Here is a 27,467-nt window from a genome sequence, read left to right on the forward strand (position 1 = left end):
ATACTACCTCAATTAGCCCGACTAACCTGTATATAGCCTCGCTACGGTTTATAGCCTCGCTACTGTTATTATTCACTGTCTTTTTACTGTTGTTTTTTAATTTCCTTACTTATCTATTGTTCACCTAATACCTAAAAATTGCACTGTTGGTTAGGGCATGGTTAGGGCACCTGTTGTATTTGGCGCACGTGACAAATAAACTTTGATTTGAACCAAAACTGACCCAAGGTCTGTGCTGACCAAAGGAAGGGGACCCTTCCATGCGTGTCGGTGTTCCTTACACTTTGTAATGATGCCTCATATGAACGGATTTGTTTTTCCAGACAGTTTTTGCTGTGCCATCTTTGAGCCAAAATACATGTACGTTTTTAACTCCCCAAATGTAAAAATGTTTTGAACTTTGAACCTACCGGGCCGGTACGGTTTCCTCTTCCTCTTCTTGTTGCCGTCGGTGTCTTCGGCACCCTTGGCGTCGTCGTCGACGGGCTCCCGTTCCGGGCTGGACTCAGACTTAACGTCACAGTACATCATGAGGTCACCTTCCGGAACGGAACACAACCATGTCATCAAACCCAGGACCAAACCAGAACCATGTCACCAAACCCAGGACTACAGATCGAGGTCTTGTTCATTAGGACACGCAATCGAAAACAGTTTTTGCAATGGAAAAATAAAATACTCTATTGTATGCATTTGGTGCTTAATGAACATGACCCGACCCTGCACATACTTCATGTGACCCACAAAAAGCTCAAAGTATCTTCCATGGAAGGTCTGCCATCTTGGTGGGCCTGGTCTCCGAGTAAGACCTCTGGAAGAGGCAGTACATTAAATGGTGGAATTCAAAATGAGCCACAGACCATTTTAGCGTTAACCCCTTAGCGATAACGCTGGAGTATTTCTCAGATTATAAATGCAAATGAGTGGCATCTCCAGGATTTGTTCAATGATTGATGTACATATCCTCTACATATTGGTCTTGCACAAATGTACTGTACATATCGTATATATATGCATGATCAGTCCAAGGTTGACTTTTTTAGTTGTTATTTCTCTCATCTTTCTTCATGCCGTGAGGTTCATGTACTGCACTTAGTGGCTATAACACCTAGACACCCCAACATAGTCCCTAGTCCCTGATCACAACCCTAGTTCACTGCTGTAAAGGGTCAAATAGACTTCTTCAAGCCAAGATGAATCTAATCTAATTATCTGTGTGTGCGTTGTCATAATTTCATGTACGGTCATAGCTACAGTATAACATAGTGTTACATGATGTGTAGAGCAACCATTCAAAAGCTCCCTCTCAACAGGGCTTGAAAATTCACCCACTGCATGGGCTAAATATAGAGGACCAGGAAAGGGTTAATTGCTCATCATTAGCCCTTGCTTGCACTCAGAGCAGAGTTCTGACAGATGGGCTGTGGATTAATTCAGTTAGCCCTGGCCAGCATCCTCATCACCAAAATGCCAATTCAGGTATAATTTGCTGACTGCTGTTTTCAAAGACTTCTCTCTGTCAGACTCATTACAAGCCTGCTCTCCTTTCCCTGCTTCACTTTTCCCAAATAGGTTCCACTGAGGTAGGAACGTTTTTTCTTTTTTTTCCTGTGCCTCTACATTTTGAGATGATTGAAACGTTGCTTCCTGGCAAACATACGCTCTTTCTTTTGACCGTTCTGATTAAAAAGCAACGAGGAAAGGATTTATGCCCCCCCCCGTCATACCAAGAAAATGTAACTGAAATCTCTATCCTCAGAAAATAGCCCAGACATTCCAGTGCTGGCCAATGTGAATGGCCATTAAACTCCAATGTCTGCATCTTCTCATCCCAGTTCAAACATATTAATCGACATAACATTTTCAATGAAAACAAAAATAGATTATTAGACTTCTCAAAAAGGGGGGGTTATTTGAGCAAGACATCCTCTTTCTTTCTTCTCGTACATTTTTTGACGGATTGGAGCCCCCGGACCCCTCAAGGTGGGGCACATGCAGCCAACCATTCGTGAAACCCTAGAAGTCTTTACCTCGATTGTTGTCCATGTACCCGTCCTGGGACAGCTCTAAGTAGTGGGGGTCCAGTGGAGTCTGGAGCACAGCTACACTGTTCTGATTTATGATCTTCAGCTTGAGCTTGGGTTTGGGTCGCCTGTTCTGTCCTCGGCGGGTCGACGAAGAGGGCACCACCAGGCTCTGCAGCTGGCACATGCCCGACTCTGTCAGACACACCCCATCCTGGGTGTATGTCTTCTGATTGGCTAAAGGGAGGTTTAAGGGTTTCAACAACATTAGACAATGACTGAAAAACTAGCAGCAACATAGCTCTCAAGGACTTTGAGTACACTAAACATGAAGTATATTAAGTATTGTGAACTAAATTCTGAAGACCACTTACACATCTAGAACCATATACAGTGGGGCAAAAAAGTATTTAGTCAGCCACCAATTGTGCAAGTTCTCCCACTTAAAAAGATGAGAGGCCTGTAACTTTCATCATAGGTACACTTCAACTATGACAGACAAAATGAGAAAAAGAAAATCCAGAAAATCACATTGTAGGATTTCTAATGAATTTATTTGCAAATTATGGTGGAAAATAAGTATTTGGTCAATAACAAAAGTTTATCTCAATACTTTGTTATATACCCTTTTTTGGCAATGACAGAGGTCAAACGTTTTCTGTAAGTCTTCACAAGGTTTTCACACACTGTTGCTGGTATTTTGGCCCATTCCTCCATGCAGATCTCCTCTAGAGCAGTGATGTTTTGGGGCTGTTGCTGGGCAACACGGACTTTCAACTCCCTCCAAAGATTTTCTATGGGGTTGAGATCTGGAGACTGGCTAGGCCACTCCAGGACCTTGAAATGCTTCTTACGAAGCCACTCCTTCGTTGCCCGGGTGGTGTGTTTGGGATCATTGTCATGCTGAAAGACCCAGCCACGTTTCATCTTCAATGCCCTTGCTGATGGAAGGAGGTTTTCACTCAAAATCTCACGATACATGGCCCTATTCATTCTTTCCTTTACACGGATCAGTCGTCCTGGTCCCTTTGCAGAAAAACAGCCCCAAAGCATGATGTTTCCACCCCCATGCTTCACAGTAGGTATGGTGTTCTTTGGATGCAACTCAGCATTCTTTGTCCTCCAAACACGACAAGTTGAGTTTTTACCAAAAAGTTCTATTTTGGTTTCATCTGACCATATGACATTCTCCCAATCTTCTTCTGGATCATCCAAATACTCTCTAGCAAACTTCAGACGGGCCTGGACATGTACTGGCTTAAGCAGGGGGACACGTCTGGCACTGCAGGATTTGAGTCCCTGGCGGCGTAGTGTGTTACTGATGGTAGGCTTTGTTACTTTGGTCCCAGCTCTCTGCAGGTCATTCACTAGGTCCCCCCGTGTGGTTCTGGGATTTTTGCTCACCGTTCTTGTGATCATTTTGACCCCACGGGGTGAGATCTTGCGTGGAGCCCCAGATCGAGGGAGATTATCAGTGGTCTTGTATGTCTTCCATTTCCTAATAATTGCTCCCACAGTTGATTTCTTCAAACCAAGCTGCTTACCTATTGCAGATTCAGTCTTCCCAGCCTGGTGCAGGTCTACAATTTTGTTTCTGGTGTCCTTTGACAGCTCTTTGGTCTTGGCCATAGTGGAGTTTGGAGTGTGACTGTTTGAGGTTGTGGACAGGTGTCTTTTATACTGATAACAAGTTCAAACAGGTGCCATTAATACAGGTAACGAGTGGAGGACAGAGGAGCCTCTTAAAGACGAAGTTACAGGTCTGTGAGAGCCAGAAATCTTGCTTGTTTGTAGGTGACCAAATACTTATTTTCCACCATAATTTGCAAATAAATTCATTAAAAATCCTACAATGTGATTTTCTGGATTTTTTGTCTGTCATAGTTGAAGTGTACCTATGATGAAAATTACAGGCCTCTCTCATCTTTTTAAGTGGGAGAACTTGCACAATTGGTGGCTGACTAAATACTTTTTTGCCCCACTGTATGTGTTTACCATATATATATTTTTTTTTACAAATAGTGAAATAATCGTGTCCTCATACCGTGTCCTCATATTAGGGTAGCAAGTCCATCTCTGTCAACTACATTAGCAGAAAGTAATGATTCATTTGATTCACACCACCTCATAAACCGTGACTATTATCTGGGTTATATGGATCTGTAGATCTTGATTACCTGGCTCTCTTATTTTAGTCACCATCTGGGTCACCATCGGGGCCTCGCAGTCATCAGACAGGAGGGCTTTCATTTTGCCTGAAACGATGACATGAGAAATTTGCAAAATGTCACGAGTCATTATTAATAGGATTTCGATTTAAAGACATTGAAGTCAAAAACAGCAGTGAACACTGTTGCCTTAGTAAATGCATCAAACAGGGAGAACCGGATCCAACCGCCGCCACAAAATGTAAAGAATAAACATTTAAATATGTTACTCAACTATTATTTAATTGAGAGTTCATTCAATAATTCCATCATTCAAATAAGGATGTCTATTTATCTCCCTACCTCCCCTTTTCCATCACTCCTCACTTTTGTCAGAGGTAAAAATCTGTCCCCCATTTGAATCATTATCAGATAGAATGGATGAGTGAACAGGTTGCAGGTTGATATTTAATTCTAGCCATCTGCTGTTGTAATGAACAGCCCACATTTGTCTGAGCCTGGTCCCATTAACAGAATAGAGGATGCCTTTAGGCTAATTGAGAGGAGCTGGTTTAGTTCATTGAGATGAGCTTATGAACACTGTATATTACAGTACATTAAAAAAATATGCAAGTAGGATATATTAAGCATTATAAACTGGGTGGTTCGAGCCCTGAATGCTGATTGGCTGACAGCCGTGGTATATCAGACAATATATCACGGGTATGACAAAACATTTATTTTTACTGCTCTAATTATGTTGGTAACCAGTTTATAATAGCAATAAGGCATCTCAGGGGTTTGTGGTATATGGCCAATATACCACGGCTAAGGGCTGTGTCCAGGCACTCTGCGATGTGTCATGCATTAGAACAGCCCTTAGCCGTGGTATATTGGCCATATACCACAAACCCCAGAGGTACCTTATTGCTTAATTATACAACAGGTGGGTCTAATCCACATTCCAGCCGGTGTCTATTCCACAAGTTACCACCGGCTAAATCTATGACGTTAAAATGCCTATTTATAGTACTCTGTTCCATCTCACTGCGCAATCCACTGTCTCATCAGCCCAGCCAGGATATTTCTAAACTTGATCTCCACTATAAAAAGCATCTCGAAATTATCTCACATTTCTTTTAGACTAACATTTAGTTTTCAATAGTGGAAATTTGTATAAAAATTGCTGCCTGTCTTTCCGACATTTGCAACACTGTTTCAATATTCAAATTCCATGTCCAGCTGTCCCATAGTAATGAACATGTCGAGAGTCAGGATGAGACAAAGTGAGTTTCTCAGCCAGTCGAAATCATGAATCAGCATCATTTTTATGGATATATACAAAGAAATGATAATAGAACACAGGTAAAATGAAGTACAGCTAGTTTGCGGTCTTTCCAGCTTCAGTTTGAAGTGATTGTGTTAGCTGTGTTGTTGGCTAGCTCCTCTCTAAACAACTAGTCATCAACTATCGTGCATAGGGGTCTATTTACAGCATCTTTCCAGGAAATCGACGCACATTTTATATATATATTTTTTAAACCTTTATTTAACTAGGCAAGTCAGTTAAGAACAAATTCTTATTTACAATTACGGCCTACCCCGGCCAAACGCTGACGACGCTGGGCTAATTGTGCGCCGCCCTATGGGACTCCAATCCCGGCCGGATGTGATACAGCCTGCTTTAGACCACTGAGCCACTCGGGAACATTATATAGCCAACACCACATAACTATTTGTCAGGTCTTATCATACACATAGCTTTCACGGTGTGTGGACTAGGTCTGGAGTCTTACCCTGTGAAGGCAGAGCGTGCAATCGACACATGGTGCAGTCAAAGCCATCATCCGCTGCATTCTCCACCTCCTCATCCGTGTTCAGGCCCTGGCAACATGCGTGGACCCACCTGAGGGGAAGGAGAAGAAAATCAGATACATTTACATATGCACTTTATGCCTGGACTTTATAAATGTGTAAGTAGTCACGCAATACGAATACATACAAGTGTAAAAACACAGAGCCACAGGTGTACAAAGACACATAAAGAAGCACTTGCCTACACACAGACTCCGACATGCATTAACCCAGTTGCCACAGCAACCATACATTCTGGCCCCTCAAGCCTTACGATAACTAAATTAAACAGTAGTAAATCTTTGGACTGTTGTCTTTGTCAAACTGAACACTGGATGCCAGCATGCCACATCTACAGTGTTGCCAGGCCCTAGTGCCCTAGTGCCACCCAATCATGCTCGGGTGGCACCTGGCCTGGCAGAGGGAGCGCTGCTCACCTGTCACACTGGCGGCACTGCACGATGAGCTCGTCCTCACGGTAGCTGTGCATGCACACCGGGCAGGATGCCAGGCTGCCACAGGGGCCACACAGGGTGTAGTGGTTCTGCCAGTCACACCTCAGGCCAGGGGAGGTGGCACCGCACTGGGTACAGGAGACACACCTATGACAGGGGGAGAGAGGGTGGCTTGAGGGGACGAGATTCAGCAGGGGTGAAATACACACACAACCACAGCGACTCACAGTATATGTAGCATACATTCCAACACAGATGTGTCCAATGATAATGCACACACACAAATACTGTTCATCCAAACAAACCTGAGGGTAAACAGACACACACACCTAAGATAAACACTAAAATAACAGACTACAGTTACTGAAGTGTATGTGTGTGGGTATGTGTGTGTGTGTGTATGTGTGTGTGTGTATGGATCATCCACCATGAAAAGAGCTGCCCTAAAAATAAATGTCACTGGCGTGGCTCCAAGGAAAGACCTGAATGAATGCGTCTCGCTGCAGTGTCAACAGAGCGTTGTTTGACTGGGGATTAGGGACTGGCGTTACACCTGATATGGGGGAAATCCCATAAAGTGCTGCTACAGAGCCGTGTGAGGGGAAGGGACCATACAGAACCGTAGATGAGAAGGTACATTATAGAGATGGAGCCATATCAACAGATACTAAGGGAAAGAAGAGTGACAGACCAACAATAAAAACAAGTCATCTTCCGAAAATATTTGACATCATTGGTGCAGCCAGACAAGCTCTGATTGGCTGTGCTCCGTGAGTGACAGCAGTCACGGCATATACACACCACTTGCACTTCCAGCTGCCCTTGGGCACTGTCTGTAGGGGCGGGTCCAAGCAGTAGGTGTGGTAGCTGATGTCACAGTCGTCACACAGCAGCAGGCGGCCCGGGTCGCTGGCCTGGCCGCACGCCTCGCACACTGTGCATTCCAGACAGCGCCAGCCTTTACTCAGCACCACCCGGGTGATCTGGTGGCACAGAGGGAAAAGGGCAGAGGTTAGGGGGGAGTTAAAGGGGCACGGCAGGGATAGGCATCCCCTTTAAGCTTAATTTCAATAGAACATATTGACTAATGGTTGTGTGTTATATAGCAGGGGAATAATCCACACTCTAATTCCCAGCAGCACATCTTCCAGAAGACCTAATTGTCAGAGGGATGCACTGGTATTTATTAGCCATTATAAACTGGGTCTTTCGAGCCCTGAATACTGATTGACTGAAAGCCGTGGTATATCAGACTCTATACCATGGGTATGAAAAAATATTTATTTTTACTGTTCTAATGAGTAATAAGGCACCTCTGGGGCTTGTAGTATATGGCCAATATACCACAACTAAGGGGCTGTATCCAGGCACTCCGCGTTGCGTCGTACATAAGAACAGCCCTTAGCCGTGGGACATTGGCCATATAACACCCCCCTCAGGCCTTATTGCTTAAATAAACCATGGGGGAGGGGGAGGATCAATTCAATTAGAGAAAGACCCTCCTCCCCCACTTCTCATCATGTGCTGAAAGCCAGACAAAAGATACCATGGAATATCACATAACAAGCTGACGTTGGTCCAACGATATTTACTTGGATAGCCTAGCCAACCAGATTACATCCACTCCTGGACTAAAAAGCATGGTCAATGGATATCTCCATTAAAATGGCTTTTTAGTCAATGACTCTGGGTCAGGTATTTAGAGATTGCATAGTAAACAGTTACCCAATACCATGATCAAATTACTACTAAATGTATTATAGATTACTTCTATAGCAGGCCACCGTTTCCATTGGAACTGGTAGACTGAAATGGCGGACACAAAATACTTATTCTTAACATGTTGTCAATAACAGATAAATGGTCCTTAAAATAGCCTTGTACATTCTATACGCGGCAACTCTACTGAATACATTGAGGAGTCAGAATAGGTATAAGGGACTGCATGCATATGGCGATCATAAAAGCAAAACAACTGCTTAACATACTATTGATTAATTGAAAAGGCTACGGTTCCAACTACAATGAACTATGACGCGGCTTGGAGTGGCGACTGGTTGAGGTGTTATTTGCAGGAACGACACCATACAGTGCATTCGGAAAGTATTCAGACCCCCTGACTTTTTACACATTTTCGTAGGTTACAGCATTATAGTTTTTTCCCCTCATCAATCTACACACAATACCCCATAATGACAAAGCAAAATGAATGATGGCGGCCACTGCGTTCTTGTGGACCTTCAATGCTGCAGACATTTTTTGGTATCCTTCCCCAGATCTGTGCCTCGACACAATCCTGTCTCGGAGCTCCACGGACAATTCCTTCGATCTCATTAATTGGTTTTTGCTCTGACATGCACTGTCAACTGTGGGACCTTATATAGACAGGTGTGTGCCTTTCCAAATAATGTCCAATCCATTGAATGACCACAGGTCAATGGAGACCACAGGACTCCAATCAAGTTGTAGAAACATCTCAAGAATGATTAATGGAAACAGGATGCACCTGAGCTCAATTTCGAGTCTCATAGCAAAGGGTCTGAAAACTTATGTAAATAATGTTTATTTATTATTATTTATTTTTTTTATGTGTAAAATTTCTAAAAACCCGTTTTCGCTTTGTCATTATGGGGTACTGTGTGTAGATTGATGAGGGAACATTTTTACTTCATCCATTTTAGAATAAGGCTAACGTAGCAAAATGTGGAAAAAGTCAAGGGGTCTGAATACTTTCCGAATGCACTGTATATCAAAGGAAACTGGCTTAGATCCAATGGATGCACAGCATTTAATGTTGTTTGTCTGCCAGTGGGTAGCAGTGCGGCGATAAGGCTTGGCCATAAGTACATCAAGAGAATCCACACAAGGCGCTTTATGTGAAACCTCTTAATCATCCCAGTAATTATTTCACACCTCTGCTCAAAGCTGCTTTGGGAGGTCGACACAGAGCCTAATACTATCTTTAGGGAATCACCTGGCAACTACACAACTAAACTATGCGCGCACACACACACACAACACACAGATGAGTTTCCTAGGGCCTAAAAAAGTCGTGGGAATGGAAGAGGAACAGCCACATGCTTACGTAACCGAAACTGAAACTTTTGGTTGAAAAATAACGATCAGTCACTGTCTCATTGCTGACTCAGTGAGTCTGCCATGTTTTTCTTCGTACATATGGAAACCATTCATAGTTACTTAGCATCTAACACTGGTACAGTAAATGTATGTTCATATGGCTTTCAGACAGACATAGTATACTGCACATTATTCACTGACAGACATATTCAGTGTTTTTATACATCATTGGCTGGTTGGGTATGATCTTTTAGAGATAGGAAAGAAAGCCCTCTCCCCTGCCTCTGTTCCCTTTTGAGATAGCCAGCACGACTGCTCAAACTGTCAAACGATGTCACTCCTCCTCACCATCTACAGGAGATGCAAAAACAAAAAGGGGCCAAACCTAGCCCTACATACTATGTCGCCCTATATTTTTTGATGATGCCATACCAAATTAACACATTCAAGTATAATCTACGTGGCTTTTAGGAAAGACTAAATAGAAACACTTTTAAAAACCAAAGCCGATATTTTTTTTGTACAAGAACCAAGTTTAAAACGTAGGCTATAAGTAAACGGAACATCTGTGGTGGAACTTTTATGCATAGGGTATACAGTCATTATAGGAGGTGATCTCAATATGACCGGGAGGCAAGTTCGAATGGAACTAAAACGGAGAACAACCATTGAAATTAAACGTGGGGGGTGAACAATGGGAGATTCTTGTTTTTGTTTTTTTAAATCAATTCTCAATCCTTTTTGTATTGTGAAATTAACTATTTATGTGAAGTATTGATGATAATCACCTCTTTTGATCCCAAAAATTATTTCAATATCGATCTCTCTATCGCTCCGTCTATCTAAAGCCTATTGAATATATAATACCAAATATATTTAACACACACAATAGGCAAAACCACCATCTGTATCTCATGAAAGAGAAAATAATCAGAGAGCTATGGTTTTAAAGCTGATCTTGTGAAAATAAAAAAAGAGATGGACTCACCTTGATGTTGACACAGAAGGGATGGTAACACTGGCCACACTGAGAGCAGGCCAGCAACCTGCCCTCGGCCCCCTGGCCAAAACTCCCACACACCACACACATGTCCTGTGGGAGGGAGAGGAGCGAATAGAGACAGAAAGGAAATTAGACAGAGGAAAAAAGGGGAGGGAGGGAGGGAGAGAGAGGTAGAGAGAGGGATAAAGGGGAACATATTGAGGGAGCAGTGGAATGAGAGAGAAGGATGCGGAGGGAAAAGATGTGTATAAGTCATGGGGGGAAAGAAAAGTAAAAAAGGAGAGAAAACAAGTGAAAGTTACATTTCCCAACAGTAATGGAGACACTTTCCCCGGCATACATCAAGACAACGCTCACGCAATAACACGTAGAGTGACCCAGGGTGTTTTTGACTTCCACGACTCAGCATCTCTTAAGAGCAGTGGTGTATATTACTTAAGTAGTACTTTAAAGTATTTTTACTTATGTCGTTTTTTGGGGTATCTGTATTTTACTTTACTATTCATAATTTTGACAACTTGTACTTCACTACATTCCTAAAGAAAATAATGTACTTTTTACTCCATACATTTTCCCTGACACCCTAAAGTACTAGTTACATTTTGACAGGAAAATAGTACAATTCATGCACTTATCATGAGAACATCCCTGGTCATCCCTACTGCCTCTGATCTGGCGGACTCACTAAACACAAATGCTTCGTTTGTCAGTGTTGGAGCGTTCCCCTAGCTAGACATACATTTAAAAAAGAGAAAATGGTTCCGTCTGGTTTGCGTAATATAAGGAATTTGAAATTACACTTTTACTTTTGATACTTAAGTGTATTTTAGCAATTACATTTACTGTTGATACTTACGTATATTTAAAACCAAATACTTTTAGACTTTTACTCAAATAGTCTTTTACTGGGTGACTTTCACTTAAGTTATTTTCTATTAAGGTAACTTTACTTTTACTCAAGTATGACAACTGGGTACATTCCACCACTGCTTGAGAGCCTTACCGCACAGCACGACTCATTTATGTTTTAGGGGTGTGTGTGTGTGTGTGTGTGTGTGTGTGTGTGTGTGTGTGTGTGTGTGTGTGTGTGTGTGTGTGTCTTTGTATGCCTGCATGTAAAGAGAGATCATGAGCTCTGAAACAGGCCAGATGCAAACCAGGGAAAAAGGTTGGAGGGGAAAACCAGACAATCGGAGACTAGTGAACAGGCTGTACAACAAGACCAAGAGGAGAGAACAGGATGTACAACAAGACCAAGAGGAGAGAACAGGCTGTACAACAAGACCAAAAGGAGAGACCAGGCTGTACAACAAGACCAAAAGGAGAGACCAGGCTGTACAACAAGACCAAGAGGAGAGACCAGGCTGTACAACAAGACCAAGAGGAGAGACCAGGCTGTACTACAAGACCAAGAGGAGAGAACAGGCTGTACAACAAGACCAAGAGGAGAGAACAGGCTGTACAACAAGACCAAGAGGAGAGAACCATAGCATCATCACTATACAAAATACATATTTTGTGTGTCACTGTCTCTCATAGCTGGGGTATTTGTTCATCAGCATGTATATTCAAATATGTGCAGTACAGTATTTGGGTATCTGAGACATTGTTAACAGGCTTTAGACTTATACAGCAAAGGAAGCTTGCCAAGGGAGTTAGTCATTGTCCTCCTTATTAATTTAAGTCACCAGCCACCATTGCTATTCAGAACCTTTTCTAAGGAAGACAAGCAGGATTTGACAGTAGAGAGACAATGAGGGGAGTTAAGATGTACAGCTTTAAGCAACACGGAGACACATAACCTGGGACTCTGACGGCACAATGTGTCAATGCTCTATCGTTTTAGTGAGGTACAGTACATGACCAAAAGTATGTGGACACCTGCTCGTCGAACATCTCATTCCAAAATCATGGGCATTCATTTGGAGTTGGTTCCCACTTTGCTGAAATAACAGCCTCCACTCTTCTGGGAAGGCTTTCCACTAGATGTTGGAACATTGCTGCGGTGACTTGCTTCCATTCAGCCACAAGAGCCTTAGTGAGGTCAGGCACTGATGTTGGGCGATTAGTCTTGGCTTGCAGTCGGCGTTCCAATTCATCTGAAAGGTGTTCAATAGGGTTGAGGACAGGGCTCTGCGCAGGCCAGTCAAGTTCTTCCACACTGATCGACAAACCATTTCTGTATGGGGGCATTGTCATGATGAAACAGGAAAGGGCCTCTCCTAAACTGTTGCCACAAAGTTGGAAGCACAGAATCGTCTAGAATGTCATTGTATACTATAGCGTTAAGATTTCCCTTCACTGGAACTAAGGGGCCTAGCCTGAAACATGAAAAATGGCTCAGATCATTATTCCTACACCAAACTTTACAGTTGGCACTACGCATTCGGGCAGGTAGATTTCTCCTGGCATCCCCCAAACCCAGATTTGTCCATTGGACTGCCAGATGGTGAAGCATGATTCATCAATCCAGAGAACGCGTTTCCACTGTTTCAGAGTCCAATGGTGGCGAGCTTTACACTACCCCAGCCAACGCTTGGCATTGCGCGTGGTGATCTTAGGCTTGTGCGCGGCTGCTCGGCCATGGAAACCCACTTCTTGAAGCTCCCAACAAACAGGTCTTGTGCTGACGTTGCTTCCAGATGCAGTTTGGAACTCAGTACTGAGTGTTTCAACCGAGGAGAGAGGATCTTTACAAACTACTCACTTTAACACTCGGCGGTCCAGTTCTGTGAGCTTGTAAGGCCTACCAATCTGAGCAGTTGTTGCTCCTAGATGTTTCCACTTCACAATAACAGCACTTACAGTTGACCAGACCAGCTCTAACAGGGCAGAAATTAGACAAACTGACTTGTTGGAAAGGTGGCATTCTATGACAGTGAGTGCCATGTTGAAAGTCACAGAGTTCTTCAGTAAGGCCACTCTACTGCCAATGTCGGTCTATGGAGATTGCATGGCTGTGTGCTCGATTATATAAACCTATCAGCAACGGGTGTGGCTGAAATAGCAGAATCCACTATTTGAAAGGGTGTCCACATACACTATACAGTTGAAGTCGGAAGTTTACACTTAGGTTGGAGTCAATAAAACTTGTTTTTAAACCACTCCACAAATAACTTGTTAACAAACGATAGTTTTGGCAAGTCGGTTAGGACATCTACTTTGTGCATGACAAGTCCTTTTTCCAACAATTGTTCACAGACAGATTATTTCACTGTATCACAATTCCAGTGGGTCAGAAGTTTACATACACTAAGTTGACTGTGCCTTTAAACAGCTTGAAAAATTCCAGAAAATGATGGCATGGCTTTAGAAACTTCTGATAGGCTAATTTACATCATTTGAGTCAATTGGAGGTGTACCTGTGGATGTATTCCAAGGCCTGCCTTCAAACTTAGTGCCTCTTTGCTTGACATCATGGGAAAATCAAAAGAAATCCGCCAAGACCTCAGAAAAAAAGACAAAGACATCCACAAGTCTAATTCATCCTTGGGAGCAATTTCCAAACGCCTGAAGGTGCCACGTTCATCTGTACAAACAATAGTACGCAAGTATAAACACCATGGGACCACGTAGCCTTCATACCGCTCAGGAAGGAGGCGCGTTCTGTCTCCTAGAGATGAACGTACTTTGGTGCGAAAAGCGCAAATCAATCCCAGAACAACAGCAAAGGACCTTGTGAAGATGCTGGAGGAAACAGGTACAAAAGTATCTATATCCACAGTAAAACGAGTCCAATATCGACATAGCCTGAAAGGCCTCTCAGCAAGGAAGAAGCCACTGCTCCAAAACCGCCATAAAAAAGCCAGACTACAGTTTGCAACTGCACATGGGGACAAAGATCAAACTTTTGGAGAAATGTCCTCTGGTCTGATGAAACAAAACTAGAACTGTTTGGCCATAATGGCCATCGTTATGTTTGGAGAAAAAAGGGGGAGGCTTGCAAGCCGAAGAACACCATCCTAACCGTGAAGCACGGGGGTGGCAGCATCATGTTGTGGGGGTGCTTTGCTGCAGGAGGGACTGGTGCACTTCACAAAATAGTTGACATCATGAGGAGATAAATTAATGTGGATATATTGAAGCAACATCTCAAGACATCAGCCAGGAAGTTAAAGCTTGGTCGCAAATGGGTCTTCCAAATGGACAATGACCTCAAGCATACTCCAAAGTTGTGGCAAAATGGCTTAAGGACAACAGAGTCAAGGTATTGGAGTGACCATCACAAAGCCCTGACCTCAATTCTATAGAAAATGTGGTCAGATCTGAAAAAGCGTGTGCGAGCAAGGAGGCCTACAAACCTGACTCAGTTACACCAGCTCTGTCAGGAGGAATGGGCCAAAATTCATCCAACTTATTGTGGGAAGCTTGTGGAAGGCTATCCGAAACGTTTGACCCAAGTTAAACAATTTAAAGGCAATGCTACCAAATATGAATTGAGTGTATGTAAACTTCTGACCCAATGGGAATGTGATGAAAGAAATAAAAGCTGAAATAAATAATTCTCTCTACTATTATTCTGCCATTTCACATTCTTAAAATAAAGTGGTGATCCTAACTAACCTAAGACAGGGAATTTTTACAGGGATTAAATGTCAGGAATTGTGAAAAACTGACTTCAACTGTATATACTAAAGTATGTTGGTACTGACCTGTCTGAGTGTGAAGTGGTCCGAGGTTGAGAACATGACCATGGTGTTGGTACTGACCTGTCTGAGTGTGAAGTGGTCCGAGGTTGAGAACATGACCACAGTGTTATGCATTGTGTTCTCCTCCACCACCAGGTACGGCTGCTCCACAAAACTGGCCTGGACACACGCACACAAACAAGCAGGGGTCAATTAACAGATTAGAAAAAAATGAATATTTGTCTTTTGAAATTAAAACCGATGGTAAGATTGTGTTCAAAATCTGTAATGTTGTGCTTGGTCCCGTACAGTATTTTTCAGTTGAGGTAGAAAACATGTTCCAGGCATAATCAGGATCTAGGTCTATGACATGGCAGCACTTCTCATGTGACTAGCTGTCATACCTCCAGACTGTGTAGCTATATTATCATGTCATCCACGGGGACAAACACACTGCATGGTTCACTAGATCAGCATTACCAGGACACGCGCGTGTCAACAAGCATGCTGCCTAGTGGCTGGCTGCAGCAGATCTGATTACAGTCTTACTTAACGCCTACCTACCTCCCATATTGGATTCCAATAACACTCAACCGGGAAGAGACATGTTTGCTCGGTGGGAGAGGGTGTGAGGTTGTTTGCGTGGGGGTGGGGCACTGTCTGTATGGTTGTGTGTGTGTGTTCTCACCTAAAATCCAATTATCTAGCGTGTACACTCAATACAGCATCGACACTTCTCCTGTGTCTACCTTAAAAGGTACCCACAATGTACAGTATATAAATCCACGTCGGACACATTTTCCCAATCAACCACCCACCGTTTTTAGTGGGAGGTAAAAACATGTCAGTGCCCTGCCCACCGCTGTGTATAAAATAGCATCTATACCCCTCCCCTGTACCACCCCTCATACCAAAAGCTTTCCCAAGATAGAGTGCACTGCTCTTGTTAACGTGAGAGCGCTCTCTGGCCTAAGCTAAGCACATTTGGCCACTGTTTTATTCATGTATGCAGAAGATGGGGAGAGAAGGAGGGGTTTAGGGAGGTAGTAGATCGGGATGAAGGGAGGGGGCGAGGGCTCGTACCCCAGGTGTTACAGCAAAGCTGGTGTAGGCCTTGAGTCCTCGGGAGCGTCCGCGGCCCCCGCGCCCAGACAGGTTGGCCCCCCGGGGTCTCCGCCTTCCAGGGAAGGTTGAACCACGACCCTGTGAAGGAAAAAGAAGGAGGGATGGAGGAGAGAGTGTGAGGAGCGAGACAGACAAGAGGGAGAGAAGTGTGTGTGTGTGTGTGTGTGTGTGTGTGTGTGTGTGTGTGTGTGTGTGTGTGTGTGTGTGTGTGTGTGTGTGTGTGTGTGTGAGAGAGAGAACGGGAGAGAGTGTGAGAGAACGGGAGAGAGGAATGAAAGAGGGAAGTGGAGGGAGAGATAACATGTCATCAGCCAATCACAACATTCCTCTGCGTCTTTTCACTGGCGAAGAATAAACACATTTCCCAAAACACACTCCTGCATCTACTGCCGTCTAAAGTAAATCCTAAAGGAATTCCCCACCGAGCCAGAATATTAACATCCCCAGCTGCATTTACTGTCAAGCAAATTCAAAATGTGAACATTAGCATAAAGAGAATTAAACTGCGAGATTCTGACAATTACACTTGTCTACTTACCCAGAGTCAGATTAACTCGTGGATAACATTTTTATGTCTGTGTGTGCAGTATGAAGGAAGTTTAAGCTAGTTTTGTGAGCCAATGCTCACTAGCATTAGCGCAATGACTGGAAGTCTACAGGTACAGTAGCGTATGCTTCCTCTAACTTTGTTCATACTGCATGAAGAGACATAAAAATGGTCCACCTTCTAGTGCTGAGCGACAATTACAATTCTTTTTGGGCGGGGGGGTTATCAAACAAATAACTGACCGACTTCGGTTCAATTACTTGAATTCAATTTTTTGGTGTGAGCCCAACACGCCGTTTCTTTAGAGAGAAATCAAATAATTCCCGAGAAATTTGAGAAATTAAGTCAAGAACTGTGTGGGACGCTGGGCTGAAGGGAGTTGTAGTTTTCATTAAGCAAATATTCAACCTAGTTCAGCGCAGAAACGTGGTAATTAACTATAATGACCAGAATACATTGCGCCAGTTTTTCTGGCTCAGAGATGGATCGGAGAGGAAGAGGCGAAGCGAGATATTTCACTCTTGTCAAAATGAATCCCCAAAAAATCCCGTGTAAGCTTTTGCGCCTGCCTTCCCACCTTTGGGACAACGACTCCCATTGTTACGGCATAGACGTGAGCATCTCATCATTGTATACACCTGGCTGGCTGACTGCTACAGTCTGAGCAGAGATGACATATACACAACAGAAATATTTTATAATTTCATCGTAGTTTCCTATTTTTCTATTGCCGTCTAACCAATGTGGACCTGACGCAACGGAATATTTTCAATGTTTTGACAATTAAATGCTTACTATATTTGGCTTTGGAATTTCCATTAAAAAAACTCTGAAATCATTGTACCGTCAGTATTTCACAATAAATTGTATATAAAAAAAAATATTGATACCGAAAACCATGATTCTTTCTTTAATAATCTAACAGAAACCGAACCGACCTCAAAAAGCACTAATCGCTCAGCACTACCGCCTTTTAAATAATGTGTGTGGTGCTTTATAATATATGCATGACAAAAGCCTGAGGGAGGGAGAGATCAACATTTTTTTTTAGGTCAAATCCATTTTCCATCTCCCCATGGACACTAAAGTCACTCTTAATTATGGTTCCCCCACCCTTTCGAGTCAGTCCTTCAAATCAGGAAGACTGTGGCAAGTTTTATATAAAGTTATAAAGAGAGGACTGTGCCAAAGCCAGCCAGTTGATGGAGTGTTGACACAGGAACAAGTGATAGTCCTTCCCACAGGAGTCCACCTTCATAACACCTATCAGTTACTGACTGACTGAGGAGGCTTGTTGTGGAGCGTTAGCGTCAAAGTGGAGTCCTGTCACAATGTCAGGACTAAAGGGTTGCAGTGGGGGTGACAGACAGGGGGATGAGAGGTAGCCTGGAAACCCAGACTGGATTGAGCTCTGCTTCATGTTCGTCTCACGCCACGATCAGTCTGGTATTCTTGTCATTCTGGCAATGGTAACAACGCTAAATGCTAACAAAGCTAATTTATAGAACAATAAACGGCATTCATAAAAATTTGCAAAGCCTATGTTTACATGGATTTCCCTTCCGTACTTCTCTGCAGGTGGCAGTGTGTGTACCGTGTCATATCTAAACCTGTCCTCACCTGGCCAGGTTAAACCACTGAGTGAAAGGGGGGTGGGGGGGTGGACATCATAAGCACTCCATTTACCACTCTCATGCTCCAGACGGGTGCCTCTTGCAGCTGCCTGGTTTGTGGGCCATCCCACCCCCCCTCCGAGGGGTCCTGCTGGGACCAAGAGGGGGGCGCAGCCCTACGGTTACTCCATGCTCCCTGATGGGGGAGGAGGGGCAGGGAGAGGGGAGGAGGGGCAGAGAGGAAGAGGGGCAGGGAGTGGGGGCAGAGAGGAAGAGGAGCAGGGAGTGGGGGCAGAGAGGAAGAGGGGAAGGGAGTGGGGAGGAGGGGCAGAGAGGAAGAGGGGCAGGGAGTGGGGAGTAGGGGCAGGGAGTGGGGAGTAGGGGCAGGGAGTGGGGAGTAGGGGCAGGGAGTGGGGAGGAGGGGCAGGGAGTGGGGAGGAGGGGCAGGGAGTGGGGAGGAGGGGCAGGGAGTGGGGAGGAGGGGCAGGGAGGAAGAGGGGCAGGGAGTGGGGAGGAGGGGCAGGGAGGAAGAGGGGCAGGGAGTGGGGAGGAGGGGCAGAGAGGAAGAGGGGTTGGAAGTGAGGAGGGGCAAATGCAGTAAATGCAACAGCCAAACAAAACAAACAAAGCAACAACAAAATAAAACGTGAATACAGGACAGGCATTTTTTTATAAACAGCCAAGAAACGAGCGAGATATGAGACATTTGGGACAGATCCTATACATGAGAGGATAAGCTGAACTCACCTCAATTTGGAGATGCAGTACTATTCAAATTGGAAATATATTGCAAATCAAAAGTAAAAGGGAGATTGTGGACAACGATAAGATTCAATACGGATGTCTGCAAGAAGCGGGTCTAGTTTAATAGTCTGACAGAAGACAAGACAGTGCTTGCACATCCACTGGGTCTAATAACGCTATGCCTAGTCAAGTGCTCTGCAACAGTCAATCCACAAATCCACACTATCCAGTGTCAGGCCTGCCGGTTGCCATGGCAGCAGCGTGGCTTGTTGGCGTGTTTACAAAACAAGTTATGATTATGTCAGCATGACAGCGTGCCGTCGCTGCTGTCGAGATAAACACAGCGACCGTTGTTAGGGAATTTCATATTAAAATCGTCACAGGGAGGTGTTTAGTTTGTTTAATGAGCTAATCAGCGAGAGGCTATATAATTAGACTCAATAACGCAATCACTGAGAGGCCTTTTCCTTTTTTGTTTTGCATAAGCGAAATCATTTCGGGCCGATTAATAATATATCAGAGCCGTGGGTTGGATTTCTCGCTCTCCACTTGCTTCCTGCGTTTTTATACATCTCATGTATACATTTGTCCCAAATCCCCTGTCAAGCACTTATTGAAACTGTCAGAAACCAAATAGCATTCCCTTAAGCATGAGAGAACTTAAAAGTGGCAGTGCGCAAAAGATAGGCTTTGAGAGAGAGAGAGATTTCAGTAGATCCTGTACAGGGTGCAAAGGACTGGTGATGTAGGAGTTCAATACATTCATTGATACTGAAAAGAACATGATCATGCCATCTTCAAGCACATGCATGTGAATACAGTATGCTCAGAAGCAAACCTCTGTCAATAGTTAGGCTGAACCCAAAACAGGCAAATGTCAGAGAGAGAGTGACAGGGGGATTGAACTGGGAGGGATTGTCTGCTCCATGTGAGAGTACAGAGACTTTCTTTGCCGCTTCCATCATAAATGTGTGACATGACCACAAATATTGTCAAACTGCCCGACTTCCTACGCAACCCCATTCTACACGTTATCCGTTAAAAAAGGTAGACTAAGCAATAAGACATCCTTTGAGAAGACTTCCTGTTCACAGCCATCAACGACAATAACATGCACCTATTGGCTCTTAATGTCGCCACGCCTCTAGGGAGGGCACAACTTAGGAAGAACCAATAGTGCCAGTCCTAGCAGACTTGAATTTGGTTGTCTGATTCTTTAGGAATGTAGTGGAATGAAAGTCTAAAATAGAAATAGTTGAGTTCAGATACCCACAGAAGCTACTTAAGTAGAACTTTAAAGTATTTAACTTAAGTACCTTACACCACTGACATTGGACCAGTGAATCACCATCCAGATCATATTGGACCATTTGACAGTAGGTCAGAACAGTCTCCGGAGCGATTGACTCAGAATACTGGAGCACGGGGGAAGTATTTCATATCGTGCAGTAGAAAAAGATGAAGCATATTTGTGCTCTGGCACATCTTCCTAATCTAGCAGCAATATTAGCCATCAGTGTAGTGGTAAACCTCTCTATCCTCTTACAACAGCCAAGTACCCCCCCCCCACCGCCATATTTCACATAAACACAACGGAAATGGAAGTATGTAAAGCCCATGAATTTAAAAATGCTTCAACAAAGTAAAAGGACACTGTCACATCTGGTTTTCATGTTTCGCTCCGTAGGCTTTCTTACTCAGAAGGTATTGCTGATAACCTGTCAGTACAATATTAGAGACACGCTGTTCGCTCTGAAAACAATTCCACGAAAACTGTATGGCATAACACATCTTATGTTGTATTTTAAAATATACAGTGTGCTGAAATTACTCCAGCTTAGAACCTTCCCACAAATGTATCACTGCCTGTCTCAAAGCACGTCCATGGGGGGGTATCCTGGTTCAAGGAAACGAAGCGCCGCTGCCTCATTTACACAACATAAATGTGCCAAGGAGCTAGGCTAACCCCTCCACACACACACACACACCAGCACTCATGGGAGTGCACACTGCACACAGGGAAGCACGTATGCAAACACACACACGAGCAGTAGAGCTCATGCCGGCAGGCAAGTAGACACACCACACACAGGAAATCCCAGCTGATTCTAGCGATGGAAGCCCACCCTGTAAATGATCCTATACTGGAAAGAGCAATCCTCCTGAGATAACAGGAAGTAGGGGAGAAACTAAAGAAGAATAAGAAAAAGTATGGACTATAACTTCAGCTCAGAAACTTCTGTATAGACTCTAGTGATGTGTTATACACACAGGAATCCACTTGAAATCTGCCAATCAAATAGAAGTATTGAACATGTTTGCTCGAAGTCAAAGCAAGGTGGCTTCTTTAAAATGTGAGTTCTTACAGATATATCCTTACAACAACAAAAAGTATATGTATATTATAATATACTAACAAATCGAAGTAAAAAAACAACATTAACCTCTATAATTGAAAACACAAACAAAAAAGGCTATAGAGTCAATAGCTGCCTATTGGGCTTAGATATACAGAGGAGCCAAGTTGAATTTCCCCTTCTGACAGCTTTGGCTGTCCTCCCTCTTCCCTCAGCTTGGTGGAAATGGGTTTGTCGTGCTTTGCGCCTCAATGAGTTCCTCTCCGAATTAAAACACCTCCAAAAAAGACTGTTATGTAGTGCCCCTCCTCCTCCCCAGTAGTGCCCCTCCTCCTCCCCAGTAGTGCCCCTCCTCCTCCCCAGTAGTGCCCCTCCTCCTCCCCAGCATCAAACCCTTGGCACAGACTTGAGGGCTAGAAAGAGATAGAAAGAGGGGGAGAGAGAGAGAGGAGGGAGAAAGAACAAGGGAGACAGACGGCAAGAGCGAGAGAAGATGGGGAAAGAGACAAAGAGAAAGCAAGAGAGCCAAAAAGAGAGAGAGAGCAAGAAAGACAGAGATAGCTAGTGAAAGAGCGAGAATGCAAGAAAGCAGCCACGACCTCTCAACATTCATTAATGCACACTCCACACGGGCACTAATCAATGTGACTGAGCAACACCAAAGGGACTATAACTACAGAGAGAGGGGATACGAGTTGTGGATCAGACAGAGGATCACAACTCCCACCACGGCAGAGCAGTCTGTCTGCACCACTATCAAACATGTCGTCCTGTGAAGGTAGAAGGCTTCTGGAAGACTAGGAGCCTTCCAAAGATCTTTAGATAGAGCTTCAGACTTGGTTGAAAAGCTATAGACCGTCCTAAGAGCTGCTACAGGCCTGCTCGAAGAGCTGCTACAGATTTGGTAGAATGGCTACAGACTGGAATAGACTACAGAAAAGCTACAGACTTGGTAGAAGTGAATAGCTGCTAGATGAGCTACAGACCTTTCTGCAGAGCTATAAGTCTGGCAGAAGAGATACAGATCTTGATGAAACTATATAGGCCTGGGAGAAGAGCTACAGACCTTCAAGAGCTTTAACCCTACCGGTACAGTTTTGGGGAAGAAACTTTTCTCTAAGGACCCAAAGACAGTAACAAACAGATAAACAGCCTTACCTGCTTCACCCTTGGCTTCCCTGGGGAGAACTTCCTCTTGGAGATGGCAGGCTTCCCCATTCCAATCTTGGGGGTGAGGGGAATAAAGGTTGTGTTGGTGGGAGGCACACTAGCACTGTATCCAGGATAAGGCTGGACTTGAGATGAAGCCTGGGCCTGGATTTGGACCTGAACCTGGGGTGGGCTGGCTTTCCTAGGGGAGGCCTCTGTAGAGAAGGGGGACGGGGCCAGCCTAAACGAGAGTTCGGGAGACATTCCAGGGGAGGCCTTAGGGGCTCTGCTCTCTCCCCTCGGAGAGCCGAAGTCCGAGAAGCTGCAGTCGCTGGCAGGGGTAGTATCCATTTCTACCGTGGTATCCATGTCTACCGTGCTCTTCCGTTCAGGAAGTTCAGCCATGGGACTAAGCTCCTTTTCTCTGATTGTATCCTCTTCAACAGGCAATATATTTGAAGGCAACACCTCCCCCTCATCTAAAACAATTGGAGGCAAATCCTCCCCCCCATCCTCTAACTCCTTCTGCAACTTCTGCACAACCTCCTTTTCCGCAACTGCAACCTGCTCCTCCTGCATAGGTTCCAGAACATTCTCCTCAACAGCCTGTTCCAAATCCGAAGGTGTCCTTTCCACAGGTGCTACTTCCATAGGCTTCTCCTCTACAGGGGGCTCCTCGGTAGTCTCCTCCAAAGGCTCATGGGATATTTCTTTGGTGGGCGGAGTAAAAGTGTTTTTGGAGTCCTCCGATTTGGTCTCCTCTGCATTGTGGGGCAACGCCTCCTCATGCGCCGCCCTTTTTGCTCCTTCTGGCGAGTCCGATATTTCCAGTTCCTGTTGGTCGTCGTCGGCCCTGGGTGCGGCGGGACTCTGGGAGGCGAGCGGTGACACGCCCACTAGAGTTCCAGACCTCTGGGGAGACTCCGGGCCCTCCGTCAGGGTAACGGTCACCTGGATCTCCTGCGCCGGTTCAGCACCTGGAACGGAGAAAGCCAATTAAATAAGAGCTCCAGCTTGTTTATCATCCTGAATCAAATTGCATGTATTATTGAATCGGAGCTGTGGTATTTATTTTTCAAAAGTGACACCTACAACAAGAGGGTGGAGACGATCTTATCTAAGTGGCTGGGGGAAATTATACTGGGACGTTATTGTGATTTTAAAACATACAGCATGGTTTTCTATACTGTACCTGAGAGACACTCTTTGGGCTCCTGCTCCTTTAGAGGGCTAGGGCACGCCTCTTCCTCCCGCCGAGGGCTAGGGCACGCCCCTTCCTCCCGCCGAGGGCTAGGGCACGCCCCTTCCTCCCGCCGAGGGCTAGGGCACGCCCCTTCCTCCCGCCGAGGGCTAGGGCACGCCCCTTCCTCCCGCCGAGGGCTAGGGCACGCCCCTTCCTCTCGCCGAGGGCTAGGGCACACCTCTCCCTCCTTAAGAGGGCACGTTCCTTCCTCCCTCCGAGGGCTAGGGCACGCTCCTTCCTCCCGCCGAGGGCTAGGGCACGCTCCTTCCTCCCGCCGAGGGCTAGGGCACGCTCCTTCCTCCCGCCGAGGGCTAGGGCACGCTCCTTCCTCCCGCCGAGGGCTAGGGCACGCTCCTTCCTCCCGCCGAGGGCTAGGGCACGCTCCTTCCTCCCGCCGAGGGCTAGGGCACGCTCCTTCCTCCATCCGAGGGCTAGGGCACGCTCCTTCCTCCCTCCGAGGGCTAGGGCACGCTCCTTCCTCCCTCCGAGGGCTAGGGCACGCTCCTTCCTCCCTCCGAGGGCTAGGGCACGCTCCTTCCTCCCTCCGAGGGCTAGGGCACGCTCCTTCCTCCCTCCGAGGGCTAGGGCACGCTCCTTCCTCCCTCCGAGGGCTAGGGCACGCTCCTTCCTCCCTCCGAGGGCTAGGGCACGCTCCTTCCTCCCTCCGAGGGCTAGGGCACGCTCCTTCCTCCCTCCGAGGGCTAGGGCACGCTCCTTCCTCCCGCCGAGGGCTAGGGCACGCTCCTTCCTCCCGCCGAGGGCTAGGGCACGCCTCTCCCTCCTTTAGAGGGCACACCCCTTGCTCCAGCCGAGGGCCAGGGCACTCCCCTTGCTCCAGCCGAGGGCCAGGGCACACCCCTTGCTCCAGCCGAGGGCTAGGGGACGCCTCTCCCTCCTTTAGAGGGGACGCCTCTCCCTCCTTTAGAGGGGACGCCTCTCCCTCCTTTAGAGGGGACGCCTCTCCCTCCTTTAGAGGGGACGCCTCTCCCTCCTTTAGAGGGCACGCCCCTTGCTCCAGCCGAGGGCTAGGGGACGCCTCTCCCTCCTTTAGAGGGGACGCCTCTCCCTCCTTTAGAGGGGACGCCTCTCCCTCCTTTAGAGGGGACGCCTCTCCCTCCTTTAGAGGGCACGCCCCTTGCTCCAGCCGAGGGCCAGGGCACGCCCCTTGCTCCAGCCGAGGGCCAGGGCACGCCTCTTGCTCCAGCCGAGGGCCAGGGCACGCCTCTTGCTCCAGCCGAGGGCCAGGGCACGCCTCTTGCTCCAGCCGAGGGCTAGGGCACGCCTCTTGCTCCAGCCGAGGGCTAGGGCACGCCTCTTGCTCCAGCCGAGGGCTAGGGCACGCCTCTTGCAAAAGCGGCACCACCACCTCCACCACAGCCATAAAGACATCTGGAAGACAGGAAATAAAAGCAAAGTCATGCCTTAATTGACAGCTGTTTGTAACAAAAAAATAATAGGCTTCCAACCAATTCTCACAACAATAACAAAAGGAATAACAATAAAACATTTGGCCATGTTGCAGTAGAGTAATCAAGAGGATATGGATAAATGCGAGCTCAGTTTGGTCCCGTAGAAAACCTGGCCCTGAGACAAAGGTATATGAGACAAATGCTATTTATTTCCAAAATGGTTTGGCCACAATCAAAGGAATTTCTCATTAGAAAAAGTTCCCAGTTTTGAATGCAGAACAATGGGGAACTGAGGCCCCGCTCAACTCCTGTGGTTCTCTAGTGAGTCACACACTGACACCATCCAAGCAGAACAATTCACAGCCCTTCCAATTAGGCACTAATTTCAAGTTAATTAGGGAACATCTTCCTCCCAGGTATTCTCACTTCAACTCACCACCACATTCCAAAGCCAAAACCCAGCTGCTTTAATAACTCAATACCTTGTGTTCTCTCTATAAAACAGAGTCTACGACTTGACAATTCCATGCCCTGAGGTCTTTCTATAGTGGATGGAGTGGATGTGAATAAGCCGATACCACTGCTATTGAGTGATTCCTCAAGAAACCAGGGAGAGAAAAAAAAGATTTCAGATTTTCACAATTTTATCCATAGAATGGTCCTTTGGAAGGATTGTTGACATATATTTGTATCTAAAAGCATAATTGATAAATAATTAAAGTAGAAAAATGTGACATTTTGGCCTTACCCAGGCCTCCTTTATGGCTGCAATGTTTAACTTTTTGGGCGATCCAACAAAATTCACATAGAAATGTGAGTTATAGATCTGTCACTCATTGAATGCAAGTCTAAGAAGCGGAAGACATGTTCTATGTGTGCTATTCGTATGCTTCCCATTTTAAAAATGAGTTCTCGTCTTTTACCTTTGGTTTTGTACACAAACTTCAAACCCCTGAAAATACAATATTTTAGGTTAAGGAAAATACATTTCACAGTGGTTTATGTGGTACAATGATTATCTACACTATACTTGCATGTTTTGTCACAAACTGAAATGGTGAACTATTAGAATTTTAGCAACCAGAAAATGGCAGAGCAATTTCTGCATAGTACATCTTTAAGACTCCATAATGTTTAATCTGTAAGTGCTACAAAGAAAACATTGGTGTCATATGAAGCTTTACCGCTTGCTCTGTAATACCAGAAGTATTTTAATTTCAATGGGGAAAAAATACATTAACGTATGAATATTGAAAATATACAGTACCAGTCAAGTTTGGACACACTTACTTATTCAAGAGTTTTTCTTTATTTGTACTATTTGCTACATTGTAGAATAAACAGTGAAGCCATCAAAACAATGAAATAACACATATGGAATCATGTAGTAACCAAAGAAGTGATAAACAAATCTAAATATATTTTATATTTGAGATTCTTCAAAGTAGCCACCCTTTGCCTTGATGACAGCTTTGCACACTCTGCATTCTACATTTACATTTACATTTAAGTCATTTAGCAGACGCTCTTATCCAGAGCGACTTACAAATTGGTGCATTCACCTTATGACATCCAGTGGAACAACCACTTTACAATAGTGCATCTAAATCTTTTAAGGGGGGGGGGGGGTCAGAAGGATTACTTTATCCTATCCTAGGTATTCCTTGAAGAGGTGGGGTTTCAGGTGTCTCCGGAAGGTGGTGATTGACTCCGCTGTCCTGGCGTCGTGAGGGAGTTTGTTCCACCATTGGGGTGCCAGAGCAGCGAACAGTTTTGACTGGGCTGAGCGGGAACTGTACTTCCTCAGTGGTAGGGAGGCGAGCAGGCCAGAGGTGGATGAACGCAGTGCCCTTGTTTGGGTGTAGGGCCTGATCAGAGCCTGAAGGTACTGAGGTGCCGTTCCCCTCACAGCTCCGTAGGCAAGCACCATGGTCTTGTAGCGGATGCGAGCTTCAACTGGAAGCCAGTGGAGAGAGCGGAGGAGCGGGGTGACGTGAGAGAACTTGGGAAGGTTGAACACCAGACGGGCTGCGGCGTTCTGGATGAGTTGTAGGGGTTTAATGGCACAGGCAGGGAGCCCAGCCAACAGCG

General features: G+C 45.3%; 1 protein-coding gene across 9 annotated transcripts in view; it reads right to left on the reverse strand.

The window, feature by feature from the left end:
• LOC139583389 (histone-lysine N-methyltransferase 2C-like) overlaps positions 1-27,467 on the reverse strand; it is a 225,415-nt gene that overhangs the window by 50,199 nt on the left and 147,749 nt on the right. For 8 of the 9 annotated variants that reach the window (XM_071414413.1, XM_071414415.1, XM_071414421.1 and 5 more), the window contains 12 exons: positions 23,917-25,356; positions 22,734-23,701; positions 18,548-18,670; positions 16,273-16,392; positions 15,271-15,369; positions 10,547-10,651; positions 7,282-7,463; positions 6,463-6,627; positions 5,968-6,077; positions 4,202-4,279; positions 2,031-2,261; positions 411-539 (listed from right to left, as the gene is read on the reverse strand). In XM_071414413.1, the coding sequence (XP_071270514.1) occupies positions 411-539; positions 2,031-2,261; positions 4,202-4,279; positions 5,968-6,077; positions 6,463-6,627; positions 7,282-7,463; positions 10,547-10,651; positions 15,271-15,369; positions 16,273-16,392; positions 18,548-18,670; positions 22,734-23,701; positions 23,917-25,356 (3,750 nt within the window). The remainder of the gene's footprint in view (positions 1-410; positions 540-2,030; positions 2,262-4,201; positions 4,280-5,967; positions 6,078-6,462; positions 6,628-7,281; positions 7,464-10,546; positions 10,652-15,270; positions 15,370-16,272; positions 16,393-18,547; positions 18,671-22,733; positions 23,702-23,916; positions 25,357-27,467) is intronic. The other variant, XM_071414419.1, reaches the window with a different exon arrangement.

Source organism: Salvelinus alpinus, chromosome 8 (assembly GCF_045679555.1).
Source record: "Salvelinus alpinus chromosome 8, SLU_Salpinus.1, whole genome shotgun sequence".
In the NCBI taxonomy this organism is placed as follows: Eukaryota; Metazoa; Chordata; class Actinopteri; order Salmoniformes; family Salmonidae; genus Salvelinus; species Salvelinus alpinus.